Source organism: Peromyscus maniculatus, chromosome X (genome assembly GCF_049852395.1).
Source record: "Peromyscus maniculatus bairdii isolate BWxNUB_F1_BW_parent chromosome X, HU_Pman_BW_mat_3.1, whole genome shotgun sequence".
NCBI lineage: Eukaryota > Metazoa > Chordata > Mammalia > Rodentia > Cricetidae > Peromyscus > Peromyscus maniculatus.
In genome coordinates, this window is record NC_134875.1 from 38,375,373 (window position 1) to 38,394,899 (window position 19,527).

General features: G+C 46.8%; 1 protein-coding gene across 7 annotated transcripts in view; it reads left to right on the forward strand.

Moving 5' to 3' along the window:
• Septin6 (septin 6) overlaps positions 1–19,527 on the forward strand; it is a 139,874-nt gene that overhangs the window by 109,126 nt on the left and 11,221 nt on the right. For all 7 annotated transcript variants that reach the window (XM_076562973.1, XM_015987097.3, XM_015987096.3 and 4 more), the window contains 4 exons: positions 3,301–3,462; positions 9,333–9,429; positions 13,604–13,772; positions 17,106–17,238. In XM_076562973.1, the coding sequence (XP_076419088.1) occupies positions 3,301–3,462; positions 9,333–9,429; positions 13,604–13,772; positions 17,106–17,238 (561 nt within the window). The remainder of the gene's footprint in view (positions 1–3,300; positions 3,463–9,332; positions 9,430–13,603; positions 13,773–17,105; positions 17,239–19,527) is intronic.

Sequence of the window (19,527 nt, forward strand, 5' to 3'; positions counted from 1 at the left end):
AAACACATATAAAAAGAAACTTCATGAAAACAGAAACTAAATATATAAGTACAAGACCAATAAGACAAAAATAAATAAATAAATAAATAAATAAAGTCCAAACAAAGCAGTGTGAGACAGAAAGTCTACAAAAACACCATTGAGTTCACTGTGTGTTCACCATCTACTGCTGAGCATGGAGTGTATCCTGAAGTTAATATACTCACTGAGATTTCCTAATTTTTCCTTTGCAAGTAGCTATCAGTTGCAGGTAGCTTCCTGGTTAGAGAGGGAGCCTGTATTTACTTCCCCTCTCTCAGCAATGGGATCCTGTCTGGTTTGAACCAGTGTATGCTGCTACAGTCTCTGTGAGTTCATATGTGTATCAGTCCCATTGTCTGGAAGACACTACTTCCTTGGTGTCCTCCATCAGCTCCGGCTCTTACAATCTTTTTGTTTGTTTGTTTGTTTGTTTTTTGGGGCGGAGGGATTGATTTTTTTTTTTTTTTTTTTTGAGACAGGGTTTCTCAGTGTAGTTTTGGATCCTGTCCTGGCTCTCACTCTGTAGACCAGGCTGGTCTCGAACTCCGCTTGGCTTTACCTCCTGAGTGCTGGGATTAAAGGCATGCGCCACCAGTCCTGGCTTCTTACAGTCTTTCTGCCGTCTCTTCCCCGAGGGGAGGAGTTTGATGAAGATATGCCATTTAAGACTGAGTGCTCCAAAATCTCTCATTCGACACACTGTCCAGTTGTGGGTCTCTGTTAGTTCCCATCTACTGCAGGAAGTTCCTCTGATGATGGCTACGCAAGGCACTGATCTATGGGTGTAACAGAATGTTGTCAGGAGCCATTGGATCGCAATGTCCTTTTAGCAGAACTGTAGTTTTTAGCTTTCCCCGCAGGCCCATGACCTATCCAGTTTCTCTCAGGTCTAGCAGTACCGGGCATGAGTTCCATCCTTAAATGCCATTAGATAGTGGTTGGTTGCCTTCACAACATTTGTGCCCCTGTTGCACCAGCATACCACATAGGCAGGTGACCATTATAGTTTGCAGGGCTTGTAGCTGGGTGGACTGCTAGCTGCCTTTCTCCTTCGGTGATGTGCAAAGCACATTCCAGTCCCACGAACACTAGTCAGTAGAGGTGAAGGCTCTAGTTAGGCACCAACCTAGTTAGGAGAAGCTCAACTTCTCCATGTTCAATGAGATATGTAAGTGTTGTCTTCAGCAATAGAGACTGGGGAGCTGGAGAGATGGCTCAGAGGTTAAGAGCACTGACTGTTCTTCCAGAGGTCCTGAGTTCAATTCCCAGCAACCACATGGTGGCTCACAACCATCTGTAATGAGATCTGGCGCCCTCTTCTGGCGTGCAGTTATACATGCTGTATACATAATAAATAAATCTTTAAAAAAAGAAAAAGCAATAGAGACTGGGCCCTATTTTGTCCTTATAATAATGATAACAACAACAGCAATAATAATAATCTAGTGTATTTAGGTACTGTTAGTTGCATTTTACATGTGAGATCACTGAGACACAGAGAGGCAAGTAGCTAGCTCGCTCAAGGTCAGACAACTTCTAACAGAGTTGAGATTTGCCTTTAGCTCTAACTGCAAGTTATTTTAGTATACAAAATTCTAATTTACATGTAGTCATTTGGTAGCATAGCCACTATAAAAACTGAATGTCAGCTATAATCAGAATAAGAGCAGTTTTTCCATTTTTGCAGCAATGATCTCACTGCTCATGAATAATAGGCTGCTCCTGAAATGTCTTCCTGCCCAGCATGGCCCTGTATAGGGTAGCAGTGAGCCATGTGGCAGGCAGTCTGCTGGGTGGGCTGCCTTAAGCAAGCAGTTTTTGGATTATGTTTATTGTGAACTAATGAGGACTTAGCCAAAAAAAAAAAATGACAAGGAGACATGGATTTGCCTGCTGTTCCATCTTGGCAAAGATTCTGCTCTCTTGACCCCAAAGACTTCAAGGGAGATAACTACAAGGTCTGATCTTTGACCAGCAACCCAGGCTATGTGGTATGACTCTTCAGGGGACGTCTTCAGTTCTAGAGCTCTCCTTTCAGAGTCCAGGGCCTGAGCACCACTCACGCTGCCCCAAAGGGTCTGCAGGCAGGATCAACTCCATTTTCTGCAGGAACCTGAGCTTTAGTGTGCTCTGTCTCCCAAGGCCTGGCACATGTCAGATTTCTTTACCTTGGGCAATAAAAGCTTTCCCTCTTTCTGGAGGGATTTCAAGGATCAGCATTCCGGTGAGTTGAACTTTTGGGGTGGCACTAGGCCTTTCTTTTGCTATCTGAAATTGGGTATTCACACCTACTTTCTTTACTCAGAAACAAATCCTTTGACTCAAGCATTGTAACTTGTAGGGGGTGGGGTGGGGTGGGGGTAAAACAGGTTCTGGTATAGCTTAAGCTACCCTCAAACCCACTGTGTAGCTGAAGATGACCTTGAGCTGATCCGCCCACCTCCGCCTCTCCAGGGCTGGGATTACAGGGCTGGGATTACAGGGGCAGCTGAAGCCGGGAATTGAGGCCTCTCCTCTGTTCATGCCCAGCTAGCATCCTACCAACTGAGCTGTGTCCCAGCCCCAGCCCCAGTCTGAAATTTCTGCATGTGTTTCACGTCAGATCTGTAATACTGGGTCTTCTGTGCCCAACTGGCTGCTGCAAGTGAGAGAGCCGCATGTTCTTCTTCATCAAGTTCTGTCCCCGCTTCCTTTTGCTGACCTCCCATGTGCATCCATGTTATATCTGGCTGGGGCCAGCCTAGGTTGCATGGGTTGGGACAACTTACTGTTAGCAATGGATGTCCACCTGCCCCCTTGTCAACCACAGATTCCCTGTCATCTTTCTTCTTTGATTCACTCCAGCAGTGACCTTGATTCCAAGATATCACACAGTTCATCAGCTTAGATCTGATCTGATAGATAGCTCATAGTTGCTCATAACTTTGGGAATAAGGCTGACTTTGATTTGAATTTCAGTTCTGATACTTACCTGTGGCCTTAGGGAAGTTATTTAACCGCTGAGTGGTTCAGTTTCACATTGGTAAAACACTAGCAACACCTTCTGGGAAAGTTAGTTAGGACTAACTTTGCTAAGCCACTCGTAGGGTGCTTAGTTCAGTGGCCAACACATAGTAAGTCCTTGTTATTGTTTATTATATTGTTGTGTGGCTAAAGGTGGGCAGTGCCAGACCTATTTGCTGAGTTATCCCCTCTGAGAGCTGATGGGAGCCCTAGGCTGTGCAGTTGTGAGTTGCTAGTTAACGACAGTTGATCCCACTTTGTTCCTCCTTTTCCTAGGTGAATATCATCCCCATCATTGCCAAATCAGATGCCATTTCTAAGAGTGAGCTGACCAAGTTCAAGATCAAAATCACCAGCGAACTTGTGAGCAATGGAGTCCAGATCTATCAGTTCCCCACGGATGATGAGTCAGTGGCCGAGATCAATGGAACCATGAATGTGAGTGGGGGCATGGGGTTCAACTGCCTAGACATGCGTTCTTATGATCAGTCTTGGGCAAATAGCAGTGAAGTACCTTCATCAACCATCTTAGTGTGGTAACTCTTGATTGCCCGAGTCTCAGGTATTGCTGACAGAGGATCCAGAACCTAATTAACTTCTGTTTCTAGTGATGGCTGCTGTGAAGTCTCAATGACACAGAGATTGGTAACCAGGGAAAGGCTGGCCCAAGGCTTAATGTGGATTGGGAATTCAGGCCTCTTCTTCTATTCTCTTCCTCCTCATTTTTGGTTCATGTATATGTTCATATGTGTGTACAGGTGTATGTTTGTGTGTGTAGAGACCAGAGGTTGATGTAGGGCGTCTCCCTCAATCACCCTCCACTGTACTTACTGTGGTAAGGTCTCTTGCTGAAGCCAGAGCTCACCAGTACCTCATAGTCTAGCTGGCCAGCTTGCCCTGGGGATCCCTGGGCACAGCAAAAGACTGAAACAATTGGTTGGCCTCAGAGGCACAAGGATGGGCTGTTGTCCAAGAATTAAGTCCTGTTGTCATGAACTGAACAATGAGAAATAGCCTCCAATATTCTGGCAACCACAGTGATTTTTTTTAAAAAACAATTATTTTTATTTTATGCATATGAGTGTTTTGCCTGCATGTATGTAAGTGTACCATGTGTGTACAGTCTCCACAGAAGCCAGAGAGGGCATGGGATCACCTGGGACTGGAATTAAAGGTGGTTGTGAGATGCCTTGTGGGTGTTCAGAGTCAAATCCAGATCCTCTGCAAGAGCAGCCAGTGCTCTTAACCACTGAGCCATCTCTCCAGCCCCAGTGATGTTATTTTTAAGCACCAGGGTTATGCTTTGCCTTATTAAGTGTGAATGAATTTACAAAAAGAGTCCTCTTTCCTCTCCTCCCCCACCTCCCCCTACTAGGGGAATGAGTAATAAAGACGGCTGAGGGCGCTTCTTTACAACGTGTTGCTGCTGTTGCTGTGAAAGCTTCAATGTTGTGATTTCTAGGAGACAGCTAAGAGCTTTCAGCAAGTCCCTGCTTCGGGAACAGATTTCTTTTGCTCTATTGAGAGGCATCAGTTTTTCCTGATGACATAATGTCAGGGGACAGCCAAACTCAGGAAAGCCTTGTCATAAAAAGCCATTCTTAGCCAACTTTTCCCGCTGCTGGTGCCCTCTAAGCCATCATTACAACATCAGCTGCCACCTCCTGTGAATTGGCCAACAAATTAGCATAGCTAGGCAGCGAGTCATTGTCCCGCCTGATGTCCTGCCCATCAGCACAGCCCACCCCAGACAGGTTTCGTAGTGGAAGCCTTTCATCAGCCTGGACAAGTCTGGCTCAAGTCTGTGTGTCATGTGGTAGGTAGAGTTGTGTTCTCTGTGACCTGCTGTGGGTATGGACAAAAAAATCAAAAAACAAAATGGTACTGTCCTATTCGGAAGTCAGGGCACTTTGATGGAAATGAACAGCAGAAAAGGTGCCCAGCATGTCGCAAACCAGGAAGTGTTTTCTGGGTGTCGCTTGCACTGATGCCTGGAAGCATCTAGTCACCCCAGGACTTCAGTCCCTGTAGATAGCTTCCAGACTCATTCTCTGAGTCATCAAGCAGTGTTCAGCCTCATAGTTTGCTTTGCTACAAACAAATAGGAATAAGGTTTTTGCAATACGAAGGTGTCCCACCAAACTATGTCACTACATTATGGGTTAGAAGTGTCAATCACCTCCTGCTCAGCCTAAGGCAGACTGAACCTCAGAGTTGGAAATTCGCCATTGTTGGGAAGCAGCAATTCTCACCCCCGCTGCCATGGCAGTGAAGAGATTGCCAGCCGTACGTGATGCACAACAGCCCGTGGTTTGCCCCTGCTTCACTTTGAACACCTAAATTAAAAACTAGTTGTGGTAGTGCACGGCTGTCATCTGAGCACTGAGGCAGGAGGATCACTTCTTTGATTCTGGCCTTGGCTGCATATCGCAATCCCCTGCCTCCAAAAGAAAAGTAAGCTCAATCCGGTGGGTTCGGGGTCAGCCCTCTAAGCAGCATTGCTCAGTATTTACTCCCTTGCACTCCATCGTGCTCTTCTGAATGGGAAGGGAAGAGAAGGGCTGCCTTAGAGCCGAGATGCCTGGACCTGGACCTGTCTGTGAGAGGGGCCTGTATGGGAAGCCTCTGTGCTCCAGATGCCGAGTTGGGAAACAGGAGGGAAGAGTCACGGCTATGATAAACACAGACGGGCTTTGTCCACCTGCCCCCACTACGACTGTGTCAAAGTCTCCAGAGAAACCACGGGATATGCACTGATATCAGCTGAGATGGGGAGGGGGTGCTTGGGGGCTATGAAGATTGGGGGCTGGCCCTCCAGTCCAGATGTGGTTCCAGATCCCTAGCCTCTGCCCACTGCACAGCCCCTTGTCATGGGAAATAGAAGAAGCCGAAGGTTTTTACCTAGTTAGAGAAGACGGTGCAGCTGCCCTGTTGTTCTCGAGTAAGAGATATTCATAAGTGAGCATGCCCGGCCTCACCTTTGGCTTTTGGGTGGCTCTGGAAAACCTTATTTCAGATTGTGGGGGCAGGAGATGGGGGAGTTGCGAGAGAGAGTTTGCTAAATGCTATTTTCAACCCATGCTAGGATTGCTCTCAAAGCTGTGTAGGCTTTAAATCTCAAAATTGTCACATTGTTTAAATTAATTCATTGTTTTGGGACAGGGTCTCACTAGGTAGTCCAGGCTGTCCTTAAACTTGTAGCCTTCTTGCCTCAGCTTCCTGATTGCCGGCATTATAGGAATGAGTCACCATGCCCAGCTTATTGTTTAGATGCAGTGTTGTTGGTCTGGCATGACGACATACCTATAATCTCAACATTTGGGAGGTAGAGGCAGGAGGATCAGAAGATTAAGGTCATCCTCAGCAACACAGAGAGCTAGAGGATAGCCTGACCTACATGAGACCCTGTCTAAAAAAAATACAACAAAAATTTAATGCTATTCTTAGAATAGCTCAAACTGGAGCTGGGGATTAAAGAATGGGCCTGGTTACATGACTAAGCTCAGTTATTTGGCTGTTTGTTAGGTCCTGGGTTTGATTCCCACAGAGACAGTGTATTAGTGCCCAGTAAGAGCACATGGTTGGCAAATTGGATCATAGGGAGGCCCATGTGTCCTTTCCCTCACCCCAGCAACAGTGTCTCCATTGTTCCCATGTACTTCTTTGACTAACGATACCTGAGTGAATTAGGTGACAGTCTTGTTTAGCCACTAGTGGGAGCCTGAAATGAGGGCAAGTAGAACCAGCCTCATGACTGGTAGGCACTGTCCACCCTGGGAAGAAACCGAAGCCACTTTGTATACTCCACTAGACAGGATCCTGATGGAATTTCACAACCTAAAAACAAAAACAAAAGCAAAAACCATTCTTCTGGTCTTCAAAGCCTGACACATGTGTCATGACTCTTGATCATCAAACAACTTTCCAGTGGACCAGGGGGAGTTGAAGGTAGTCATGAACCTGGAAAAGTAGTGCTATGATTTGAAAGTATTACCCATGTGATGGCATCTGGAGATGGAGACTCGTAAGGCCCAGTGAGGCAAACCTATAATCTCAGCCACCCTGAAGACTGTGGCAAGAGGACCACAAGTTCAAGATCTGCTTGGACTACAGAGTGAGTTCAGAACAAGCCTGGGCAACTTGGTGAGACCCTGTTTCAAAATAAAAACTAAAAAAGAAGGCTGGGGATATATATATATATATATATATATATATATATATATATATATATATATATATATATATATAATCAGTGGTAGGACATGTGCCTGACATGTGCAAAGCCCTGAGTTCAATTCCTAGGTCTGATTTTTAAAAAAGAAGAGAGGGGCTGAAGAGATGGCTCAGAGGTTAAGAGCACATACCAGAGAACCATAGGACCCATGTATTGTGACTCACAACTCCTGTAACTCCAGCTCCAGGAGATCCAATCCTTTCTTCTGGCCTCTGTAGGCACCTGCACTCACATGCACATCCCCACATACAGACATACATGTACACAATGAAAAATAAACGTCTTAAAAAAGAGAGAAAAATAAACCTCTTTTCAAAAGAAGAGAGATTGGGTCTTTAGTGGTTAGTTAGGCCATAACGACTGCTCCCTCACTAATGAGATTAAGGGCCTTTATAAGAGAGACTTTATGTAGAATTTAGCTAGCTTGATTATCTACCTTCTGCAATAGTCTGCTCGTCATGTGTCAGCAGGGACCTTGTCTTGCAACTATCAAGAGTCTCCTCCCTGGGGCCACATATATGAAACATCACCTGTCAGCCTCCTGCAGGGACCCCAAAAAAAATGGAAGAAAGTCTGGCCTCCATTTGGGGGGGGGATATCATGAGTAGGACCTGGTAGTATGATTGAAAGTTAAAAGTCCTCACTATCTTGCTTGATTCCATTCTGGTTGTCATAGCCATGTACCTTTCAAGAACAGCATGGTCAGAGCTTGTTTCCAGTGACTCTTGGTCTGTCGTGTTTAGTTGACTTTTAGCAGATGCTGTTTAGCCAGGACACCGGATGTAGACCACCCCAGGTGGCTCGGGAAGGCTGGCAGTCAAAATGTGGTGGCCTCACTACTTACTGGGAAGACCTAGCATGGGAGTTTAGGACATGCATGGCTCCCTCTGATAATATATAAGGTTTATATTTCTGGCCCTTGGAAATGATCTGTTTGCCTGTATTCTCTAGAACCATCTTTGATGGCAGTTATAAAGGAGTGTGCTGTGGGAGGTTTTATGAGGCCTTGGAATTCAGTTTGGTGGGGGCTGTGTATTCGAGAATAGCCAGGGAGCCAGAGGAATCAAATGACAGCAGTTTGGGGAAGAGGGGAAGTGAGTGACCCTGTCATTCTGACAGTGTCCCTTGACGATAAAAATAACAGGCCCAGGGGAAGACTGGCATTTCCTATGCCTTCATTTTCTTCTTGTGTGTTTTTTCTTCTTGAGCCTAGAGAAGTGCCTCCCACTTCACACACAGTCCTCCTCCATCTCTTAGAGCTGAGAGCCCAGGATGCAAGCAGATGATGATACAACATGGTTTTCGTTCTCACCTCCTCCCTCAGTCTAGCCCTCTGCATTCACTGCCCCTCTTCTCTCCTGCAAGCACCAAGCTCATGACCCTGCTTGAACTTTCCCTTTCATCCTCTTCGCTACTCTGATAGCCCTGCCACCCTCTATTCAAGGAGTATTTATGAAGTACTTACTATTTGCCCTTGGTCATGTACTATCTAACAGGATTTTCAGTATGTAATTTAGGCTTTATCAACAAGAGCACAAGCTCCCAAAGCGCGAGGAAGTGTCTTCTACTTCTTTAGGGCCCTTATTGTGCACCATCTGAGCTCGGGATGAAGATTTGGTGATTTGCCCTCTAGGCTCATGGGGTCAGCATGAGCTCCTGTCTAGGGTGGGCAAGCACCAGGACAGTCCAGCTCAATGGTTGTAGACTGTGCTCTCAAACGCTAAAAGAGAGCAGTGATGCCAGAGTCTGGGCCCAAGCCCTTCTGATGCTCATCAACCCACCCCCAGCAACTGTGACTGGTGAATTTAGGTTGCTAGGTCATGTATCTGTATATGTTCCTGCTCTGTTCCCTATGTTTTGAAAACCCATGCCGTTGTTATCCAGAACAGAGAGGCAAGAACTAGGTCTCATCCCTGCATGGCTGTGGGACTGTGGAGCTTAATAAACACCTCTCCGTGCTGAGACATCGCAGGGGAAGGCCCGAAGGAAGGCCTGGAGAGGAGCAGCAGTTCCACTGGGGGCTGTTGAATATCTTTCTTCTGGAGTTCTGAGTGCTTGTTTGCCTCTGTTCTAGGCCCACCTGCCGTTTGCCGTAGTTGGCAGCACAGAAGAAGTGAAGATCGGCAACAAGATGATGAGGGCGCGGCAGTATCCTTGGGGGACTGTGCAGGGTGAGTCTCCCGCAGATGGGCTGCACTCAGAGAGCCCCTTCTTTGTGTATCTGCTGCCCCCTGCCATGATATGACCAGTTCCTAGCTAGTCTCAGCCCCTGCTACTCAGTTTGGGTCTCAAACAGCCACAGGGGTCACTAGCAGCAAGCGCTGGCCCTGTGCCTGGATTCTATGATATGAGCAGACTCCTTTTGTGCAGTCTCTAATGGAGAAAGTACTCCCTTATATCTCCCCCCACCCCACGAAACAACAAAAGACGAATGGACTTGGCACAACACAGAAAGGACTGTAAAAGTGAGTATGTCGTTAGGAGAGGCACAAGAATGTTCACAGCAGTGCTATTCATAACGATAAATTATTACAAACAATGAGGTGTCCATAAAAATAGACTGGGTAATTTGTGAAATGGCCATATAATGGGATCTTAGACAGCAATGAAAACGCGTGAATTGCAGTTACATCTGTGTGAATGGATCTCAGAAACACAATGCTGAGCTGAATAAAATCATACCAGAATGCATATGATACGTTTCTATTTATATGAATTCCAAAAATAGGCTAAAATAACATGATATGTGTTTTTATCAATGCATACACGAGTGATAAACGATGAAATCATTTTTAAAAAACAACAAGAGCTGGAATAATGGCTCAGAGGTAGAGAGCACCTGTTACTCTTGTAGAGGGCCTGAACTCCATTCCCAGCACCCACGCCATGAGACTCACTTCCACCTCTAACTCCAGCTCCAGGGGATCAGAACCCTCTTCTGCCCTCTGCAGACACCCTACACACACACACACACACACACACACACACGAATAAAAATAAAAATAAATCTTAAAAAATGGGACCAGTGAGATGGCTTGTGGGGGCAAGGTAAAGGCACTTTCCTCTGAGTCTAATGGCCTCAGTTTGATCTCCAGAGGCCCCACAGTGGAGGACGGAGCTGACTTCTAAAAGCTGTCTTCTGACCTTCACACAAACACCAGCACCCACACGAGTGCACACGTACACTCCCCACCCCCACACTAAATAAATTGAAATAAAAAAATACACAAATGAATGCTAAACCCCAAAGTCAGGATAATGCCTAAGTTTCATTGCCAGAGGAGACAGGGGTATGAGATCAAAAAGAGGCCAGCAGGGGCTTCCAAGGTACTGGTAACATTAACTTAGGTTGTGGAGATATTTAAAAATTTTGAATTTCTTTAAATTGCACATACCTATTTCATGTACTCATATATATATATATATATATATATATATATATATATATATGATTATTTCATAATTTAAAAGAATCAGATATCTCCTGCATACACTCACGACAATTCTTTTTGTGGTCTGTCACACACATTACGCTGCTCTTGTCCGCCCTATGACACTACAGTGCGCAGGAGTTTGGGGCCTTGAGTCTATGGCTGTAAACTGGGCCACGGCTGGCAGTCTCTCTGTAAATCCTTTCCAATCCTTGGGCAAATAAAGGAGAATGGGCACCCAAGAAGGGTGACGTGCATCTGTAAGTCCAGTACTGGGAGGTGGAGCGGAACCGCGATGAGAGGATCGTGAGTTTAAAGGCAGCCTTGGGAGACTGTGTTGCCAAAAAGCAAAGATGAAAGTTGATAGTGAGTTGTCCACCTCACATACAAAGACGGGTGTGATTCAAGGCACAGCAAAGCCCCGCTCACAGTAGCTGGATTTCTTTCCTTTCTTCATTCTTTTGTGGTGCTGAAGATGGAACTCGGGGTCTCAGGCAAGGTAGGCGAGTGCTCTGCCACTAAGCTACATCCTCAGTTCTTCTTTGTTCCAGTGTCAGAGACTGAAGCCAGGCTTCATGCCTGCTAGATGAAAGCTACTGTTAAGCTACATCCCGTCTGGATGTCCCATAGGTAGGAGAAGACTGTTGGGCAGAGCTATGCTAAGTTTTGCTCTTCTCCACCATTTGGAGCTGGGCATGTGTCTTAGTGTTCTATTGCCGTGAAGAGAGACCATGACCATGAAAGCATTTAATTGAGGTGGCAGCTTACAGTTTCAGAGGTTTAGTCCATTATCATCATGGCAGGACATGGCAGCATGCAGGCAGACATGGTGCTAGAGAGGGAGCTGAGAGTCCTACATCTTGACCTACAGGCAACATGAAGTGAACTGAGACACTGGGCATACTTGAGCATATACAAGACTTCAAAGCCCACCTCCACAGTGACACATTTCCTCCAACAAGACCACAGCTACTCCAACAAGGCCATATCTCCTAACAGTGCCACACTCTATGAGATTATGAGGGCCAATTACATTCGAACTACCACAGGATGTTACACTAGGAACATTGGGAATGGCTTCTGAACCAACAGCCACACCTTTGGAGTCTGTGCCCGAAAGACAGGAACCTGAGATGGGAGGAGACAAAGCAGCAGATAGAGTTCCAGTGACTTCCTTCCTCCCACTTAGACTACCCTGTTCTTATCCCAAACTGAGTTTTGTTGTTGGTTGGTTGTTTTGAACTCCTGAGTTGACTGTTCTTTTTGAATGAGGAAGCAATTGAACACTGCTTGGGAGCCTAAAAGAGACTTAGAACTATTCCTTTTTTTTTCTCTCTGTTTAAAATAAATAGGGTCTCCTGTAGTCTAGGTTGACCTTATAATCACTATGTAGTTGAAGCTAGCCTTGAACTCCTGACCCTCCCGCTTTCACCTCCTAAGTGCTGAAAGTACAGGTGTGTGCCAGCATGCCTGGCTCTAGAATCATTCCTCCTGACCAGGGATCACTGTCCAGAGTTGGAGAAGCAGATACAGATAGCTTGCTCCCAAGGAGTTCTTTTATTGATGCAGCTTTTCATACTAGTTTATGTTCTATGGCAACAGGTAGAGTTCAGGCCTGAATGTAAGGGGCCTTAAGTGGAAAGAGTACATGGACCACTCTGGACTTTGGACAATACTTCTGATGACCATACCTGACCATCTATAATGGTACAACTATACTCAACTCTGTCATTCCAGAACCCTCCTCTCTGTCCCTACTGTCCTCTCCCAGACCCCGAGAGACAGAATCTTGGGTAACTTATCTTTTCATCCTCTTAGACACCACCATCCATCTCTACATGGCCAAACACTGCCATCCAACACAGTGGATCCAGGCCTGGAGCATCCTGACAGAGCCCTGCCTGCAGACTTGCTCTGGCCAGAAGTCCACTTTGCTGTGATTTAGTCCACATCTCTCACATTCTTGTCCACTGCCCAAAATGCAGACCTTTGCCCACAAAGCAAAGAAATGGTACCCACTTGCTCCTGCTTAAGATTGCAGTGGTCAGGCCATGATCCCCGCCCCCCCTTGGTAAAACTCCTCCCTGAAAGCTTCTGCTATCCACATGGGCCACACCTGGGGTCTGCCCCTCCTTGTCCCCATAACCTTTTGCTACCCTAGCTCTTTTTTCTTGCTCTCTGGAGACTCCGTCTCTGGTCTTTTTGCCTCTCCCCTACACTACCCGAGTTTGAGGCCAGACTCAGCAAGTTGCTCACTGTGTGCCCTTGCCCAGCCTTCTGGAGACCTCGTGAAGATTGTGTTCTGTTCTCTGCCTGATACATTCTATTCTTCCTTCCAGAGTCATCCAAGAGGTTTTTGTCTTTGGGAAGCGTGTGCTGTCCTGGGAGTTCACACGTCCCCCTCTTCTGGGCTCTTACTGCCCTGCAGCCAAGCCTCCCTCCATGTTTGTAATTTGGGCACTGCCTTATATTGTCCTGTGGACATGTGCTTTCCCACTAAGCTGCAGGTCCCTAAGAGCAGAGCTCCACGGCTTCGTTTCTGAATTATCTGGGCCACAGAGACTGCTGGGAACAAAGATAGCGCAAACATTTAGTGGGTGGATGGATAGATAGACGTGCGTGTGTTGTCATCTGCAAAGCAGTGCGGAGCAGATATTCCTGTGGAAGTCTGCTTGGCGAATTCGTGTTGAGGCATTGATGGAAGCTCTTAGATATTTGCACAGTAGTAGTGCCCTTTCCTAATGTTTCATTCCCGTTTTCACAGAAAATGGAATGAAGGGAAATTTGTAGGTGCCGTATAAAGAGGTTGCGAGGCAATGTCACCATTAGCCATTTTACTTCTCACTTCATCCATTTCTTCTTCTGCTGGCCTTCCTTTCAATATGCCTCCCATGCCCCGATCCCCACTATGCAGTTGAAAATGAGGCCCACTGCGACTTTGTGAAGCTGCGGGAGATGCTGATTCGGGTCAACATGGAGGATCTGCGGGAGCAGACCCACACCCGGCACTATGAACTGTACCGCCGCTGTAAGCTGGAGGAGATGGGCTTCAAGGACACCGACCCCGACAGCAAACCGTTCAGGTACCACCACTCACGCCAGGCCAGGCCAGCTCAGGAAGCCTTGCCCTGGACAATCCGCAGGGGAGGAGAGGCACGGGGTTAGCTAGAGGGCCCAGAGTAATTCCTGAGTCACCAGTGTTGTGTGGACTGTTCCCGCTCCGTGTCTGCACATCTGCCAGAAGAGCTACCACCACCTTGCTTAGAAAAGCAGGGAAGGGAGGGGGCCTGGAGAAACCTCTTTGCTGATCACCCACTGCTTCTGCCCCTCCCTTCCATATATAACTGCTCTAGTCAGCCAGGCTCACAGAGACCCTGAGCTGGGGTTTTGTTCTATTGGGTAGCAGTTAGGAACTCTTCTCTGTTCCCTGTTTCTTCATCTGGCTCTGCTGTTGCTTAAGACAGGTTTCCACTATAGTCTTTCCCTTCTTCCCTGTTCTCAGAAAGCAAATAGGAAAAGTCAGGCATAGTGGCACATGCCCGGAATCCCAGCACTGGGGAAGCTAATGCAGAAGGATTGCTATGGGGTACCTGGCAAGTACTGCACCAGCCAGGGCTGCACAGCAAGAGCATCCCTTTCAAAAAGAAACAAAAAAGGAAAGCTGGGTATGTGATTTGGTAGTAGAGTGCTTGCCTAGCATGCACAAGCCCCGAGTTCATCCCTAGCACCAAATAAATAAATAAATAAATAAATAAATAAATAAATAAATAAATAAATAAATGAATGAATGAATGAATAAATGAGTAGGAAAATACGAAACAGGACCACAGTCACTTTGCTTGTATTGGTGACCTGCGTGATGCTCTTCCCCCACTGCCGAAGCATTTCAGTGTGAGTTTTGTTTTGGCCACTGAAGATGAGTAATCACTGGTGTTTCAGACTCTCAAGTGCTTTTTCTTACACAGGTGGGAGCCATAGACCAGTGGAAATCTCGGCTCTGTGTACACAATATGTGTCATCAGCCCTGCATTTTGAATTACCATGTGTTGCCCTTTACCGTGACTCCATCTCCTTTCAGGAAATGTCAGACATCCATGAGCAAGCCAGGGGGATTATCTGTGGGAGGAAAAGGCATTCAAATGGCCTCTGGGATCCCACAGAACCTGTTCATAGCAGAAAGGGGGCGCAGAACACTGTACGAGCAGTCCTTTGGGGGGTGTCTGCTTTAGGAATGGCAGCCTCCCACCCCTCTGGGGATAGGCAGGTCGGGGCCCCAGAGCTCCTGAGCTGGGGGAAAGCGAGCTTGTCTCTGACGGAAATTCCTCCGTTGCTCTCCTTCACCTCCACAGCTTTCATCTGCATCCGGAAGGAGGTGTGCCTCTGCCTGGCCCTTCAGTCCTGGCCTTTCCTCCTTTGCCCCATCCTTGGTACTTCTGTTTCAGCATCCTCACCCGCTTCCCTCTCTTCCACTGCCCCTTGTCTACCTTGCTCGGAAATACTCCTGCCTGATGAAGTCCTTTTTTTTTTTTTTTTAAGCTCTGCTCTTTCTTTGCCAGTTCCTCCCCTGTCAAGAGGTTTGTCTCTGACAGGAAAGAAACATTTCTGTATCTGCTGTTCCTCTTCCTCCTCCCTCACTTACTTCCTCAACCCACTGCTCTCTGGCTTCGCCTCCAGCTCTCCACAAAAGGGCCTGTAGTTGTAGGTTGGTGGCCGATTTCATTGTGGCTTGATTTTAATGGGAAACATTAATTCGGCTTTCTTGAGATACCTTCTGCAGACCTTCAGCTCTTCCAGTATCGGCCTGGCCAGCTTTATCCCTCTCCCTCTCTGTCATCTTATTCCTCAGTCTCACTTTCCGGCTCAGTTTCTTCAGCTGTCTCCTTTAAATGTTGCTGCTCCCTCAGAATTCCTTCCATGGAGGAAGGAACCTCTGTTCTCTCATACTTATCTCTTTGTCCTGGTTCTTTCTTTTCTCAAAACCCTAATTACCACCTAGGTAGCCGATGAATCCAAAGCTAAGACTTTGCCATTGAACTCTGAAGCCATTGATGCCACTGTTCTGCAGACATTTGCGCTCAGGTATTCTGTGGATGCCTGATCTGAGTCCCCAACAGTCTGCCGTCAAGTCCGTGTTCTTCTTCCCTTTCCAGCATTTCCTGTTGCTGTTCATGTTCTACCGCCTACCTAGTGGTCCACGTTTCTTTGGGGGGTATTAGCAGAGTTTAACGTAGATTCAAAGAAAGCACTAAGATTCGAAGAAAGATGCACACAAAGAGAATAAGATACACTTGAGAAAGTCCGTGTGAGCTGCTCAGAGGAGAGCTGTCTAGAGTCAGCTTTGATTTCTCCCAAGACCTAGAAATTCTGCAGCCCTTATTGTCCCTCAGATCTCTCCATTCCCTGCCAGCCCTTAACACGAAGATCCTGCCGCTTCACACTTGAATTGCTGCAGTTTCCTTCCCAGAATAGCCAAGCAGACTTCCTCATGTTCTGACTGATGTAAACCGCTCTGTGGATATATGTCCGCTTCTTTAATGTGCCATCTAAAGCCTGTCCTCTTCTTCCAGACTCAAGAACTTCCCCTCTCGCTCCTCCATGGCTCACATGATTCCCCCAAGCCTGTTCGAATGTGGCCACATCCCCAGGAACACCACTCCCCACTTCTGCCTGCCCACATGCTTCTCTGTCTTGGGAGCACAGTCCTTCTGTTCTTCACCAGGCTGACTCTCCCTTTTTGAAAACTAAGTGCAGACCAGGGGCAGTGGTCTTGATCCAGGCATCTCCCGTTAGACCCTGAGTTCTTCTAGGACAGGCATGGTGGCTCTGGACTCTAGAGGCTGAGCGACTGGCTTCATGTCTATCCACACTGTTCACTTCCGTGGTAGGTATAAATAATCTCAGCGAGTATTTGAGGAAGTGGCAGGTCAGTGTGGTCGGTTTCAGAGCCGGGGCCCGGCAGTGCAGTGCAGTGGGAGGGGACCTTAAACGAAGGAACAGGAGACCCAGCCTCTGGGGTCAGCTGTGCCTCTGACTAGGTGTACACTCTTCAGCGAGTCACTTCATCTCTGTGAGCCCCAGTTTCCTCATCCTGTACAGAGAGAGAGAAAGAGAGAGAGAGAGAGAGAGAGAGAGAGAGAGAGAGAGAGAGAGAGAGAGAAGAGAGAAGAGAGAAGAGAGAAATAGAAATATTTCTAGAAGGAATCCAATTCACCAGGGCTCCTGTGCCCCCTTCAGTAGCTCTGTAATATTGCTGTTGCATGCTAACATACCCCTCCCCTTTTGTGGGTCTCTTGGCATTTCTCGGTCAGAATTAGAATTAGGGAAGAGAGGATGAGAGAACTCAGGATGGTTGGGGCCCGTTTTCTTGAGCAAGGGTTGCCCCGGAGCCAGTGGGATTGACTTGATTGTATCTACAGTTTACAGGAGACATATGAGGCGAAAAGAAATGAGTTCCTGGGGGAGCTCCAGAAGAAAGAAGAGGAGATGAGACAGATGTTTGTCCAGAGAGTCAAAGAGAAAGAAGCCGAGCTCAAGGAGGCGGAAAAAGAGGTAAACGTGAGCCTGGAGAGCAGGCAGGTGGAGGAGAGACTGAGTGCAGGGCGAGGGGTGGAGGGACTTGTGGCCTCTGGGCAGGACTGCAGTGCAGCTCCGGTGGAGAGACTCGGAGGACATCTGTGTCTCCTTGACCTTCATTCCCTAAGGCCGGGGCAGTTCCTCATTCTGTTCATTGTTTAGGGGTGTTGCCATCCAGCATGCTAGCCACTAGCTGTAGGTGGGATGGAACCCAGGCATTGCACATGCTAGATAAGTGTTCCGTCACTGAGCCCCACGCCTGGCACCTCCAACTGCATTGGTGCAGTTCTAGCTGGTTCTTTAAACCGAGACTTGGTGGTCCTTTCTAAGCCCATGCAGTTTGGGCTGGCTGAGCGGCTCAGTGGGTAAAAGTGCTTTCCTGACAACCTGAGTTCAATTCCTGGAAAGCACATAAAAGCCAGCTGCAGTGACCCCCATCTGTAATGAGTGGTGAGATGAGAGGCTAAGATACAAAGCATGGGGTATGCTGCATGGCCAAGAGAGACACAAGGTGGAAGGAGAGAACCAGCTCCCCAAAGTTATTCTCTGCTCTCCATATGCATGCTATGACACACGTAAATACACAACAACAACAACAATAATTTTTATCTTATTTTATGTGCATGGATTTTTTTTGCTTGCATGTATGTTTGTGCATCACTTCTATGCCTAGTGCCTAAGGAGGCCAGAAGAGGGCACTGGATCTTCTGGAACTGGAGTTACAGATGATTGTGAGCTTCCAAGTGGATGCCAGTGATCAAAACTGAGTCTTCTGGAAAAGCAGAAAGTACTCTTAACTTCTGAGCCATCCCTCCGGCCCCTAATAGTAATAAGTTCTTTAAAAAGAATTAAACATATGCAGTTCTTCCTTTAAGCAATGGCCTTGGATGGCAAGGCTCCGATGCCAGAGTAGTTGGCCTGCAGTACAGTTTGGGAATATCAGCCAGTGTTTCACTTCTCTGGGCCTTAGTTATTCTTCTGGATGCTGTGATCAAAGACCTACCCGACAAAAACAACTTAAGGAAGAGTTGGTTTCGGCTCCCAGTTCTGGAGATATAATTCATCGTGGTGAGAAAGCGTGCTAGCACAAGCTTAGTGGAACTGGTCGCTTGGTACAAGAAGCAGAGAGACAGAGAGAGACAGAGACACAGAGAGAGACTATTAGTACCCAGCTCATTGTCTCCTTTTAATTCAGTTCAAGACCCCAGCCCATAGAATGGTGCCACCTACCTGCAGAGTGTGTCTTCCCACCTCAATTAGCCCGATGATCTAGACACTCTTTCATAGACCCACCTAGAGGCTGGTTTCCATAGTGGTTATAAATCACCCATCAAGTTGATAGTCAAAATTAACCATCACACCCCTCAAACATAAACAAGGGAAACTATTACTCCCCAAACTTCTTCACCTTTGATCTCCTAAGACTCTCCAGGGCTGTCACCAAAACTTGTGGTAAAGGTATTGGCTTTATTTCAGTTTCACTTTAAGAAGAAAAATGTCACCCATTACCTTTAAGAAGAGAGTTAGGGTCATCTTAAAGAAAAATGAATAAAAGTTGTAATGAACTTTAGGCAAGTGCTCTACCACTGAACTAAATCCCCAACCCCGAACTAAAGCTCTTTTAAAGCAACTGACACTCCCCTCAAGTGACTAGGTGAAACAGGTTTAGACAGCAAACTTGTCGTTTGCCATATCTTACTGGGCAACGGTCTCAAATGGCCATAGTATTTGCAGAACTGACCTCCAAGTGCTACAGAGTGCAGAATTTCCTCCTGAATCCCCAGAAGAAAACAGAATTGTTCTTGGTCTATTATGAAGGTATTTTGTGCATCCCAGTGGTGTGACCATCCATGCTTCTGGCTCTCTGATCCACTAGTCACAAGAGCATGCCAGAATATGCTTGCTGTTCTTTGAGTCTGAGAGTCCATTCAAGGTGAGTGAAGCCTTGCCTCTGGTTAAGGCTGAGGTTTCGGGGCTGGAGAGATAGCCCAGCAGTTAGAGCACTTGCTCTTGCAGAGGACCCAGGTTCAGTTCTCAGCACCTATTTGGTGGCTCGTGACCATCCTGACCTCTAGTTACAGGAGATTCGACGTCCCCTTCTGACTTCTGAGGGTACCAGGCATGCCTGTGGTACACATACACACATGCAGGCAAAATACACATGCGTGTGAAATAAATAAATCTTTTAAAATTGTTTGAAAAGACTGAGTTCTGAGCACTCATCCAATTTTATGGAATGGTTGTTGTCTCTTTTTGTGTTCAAGG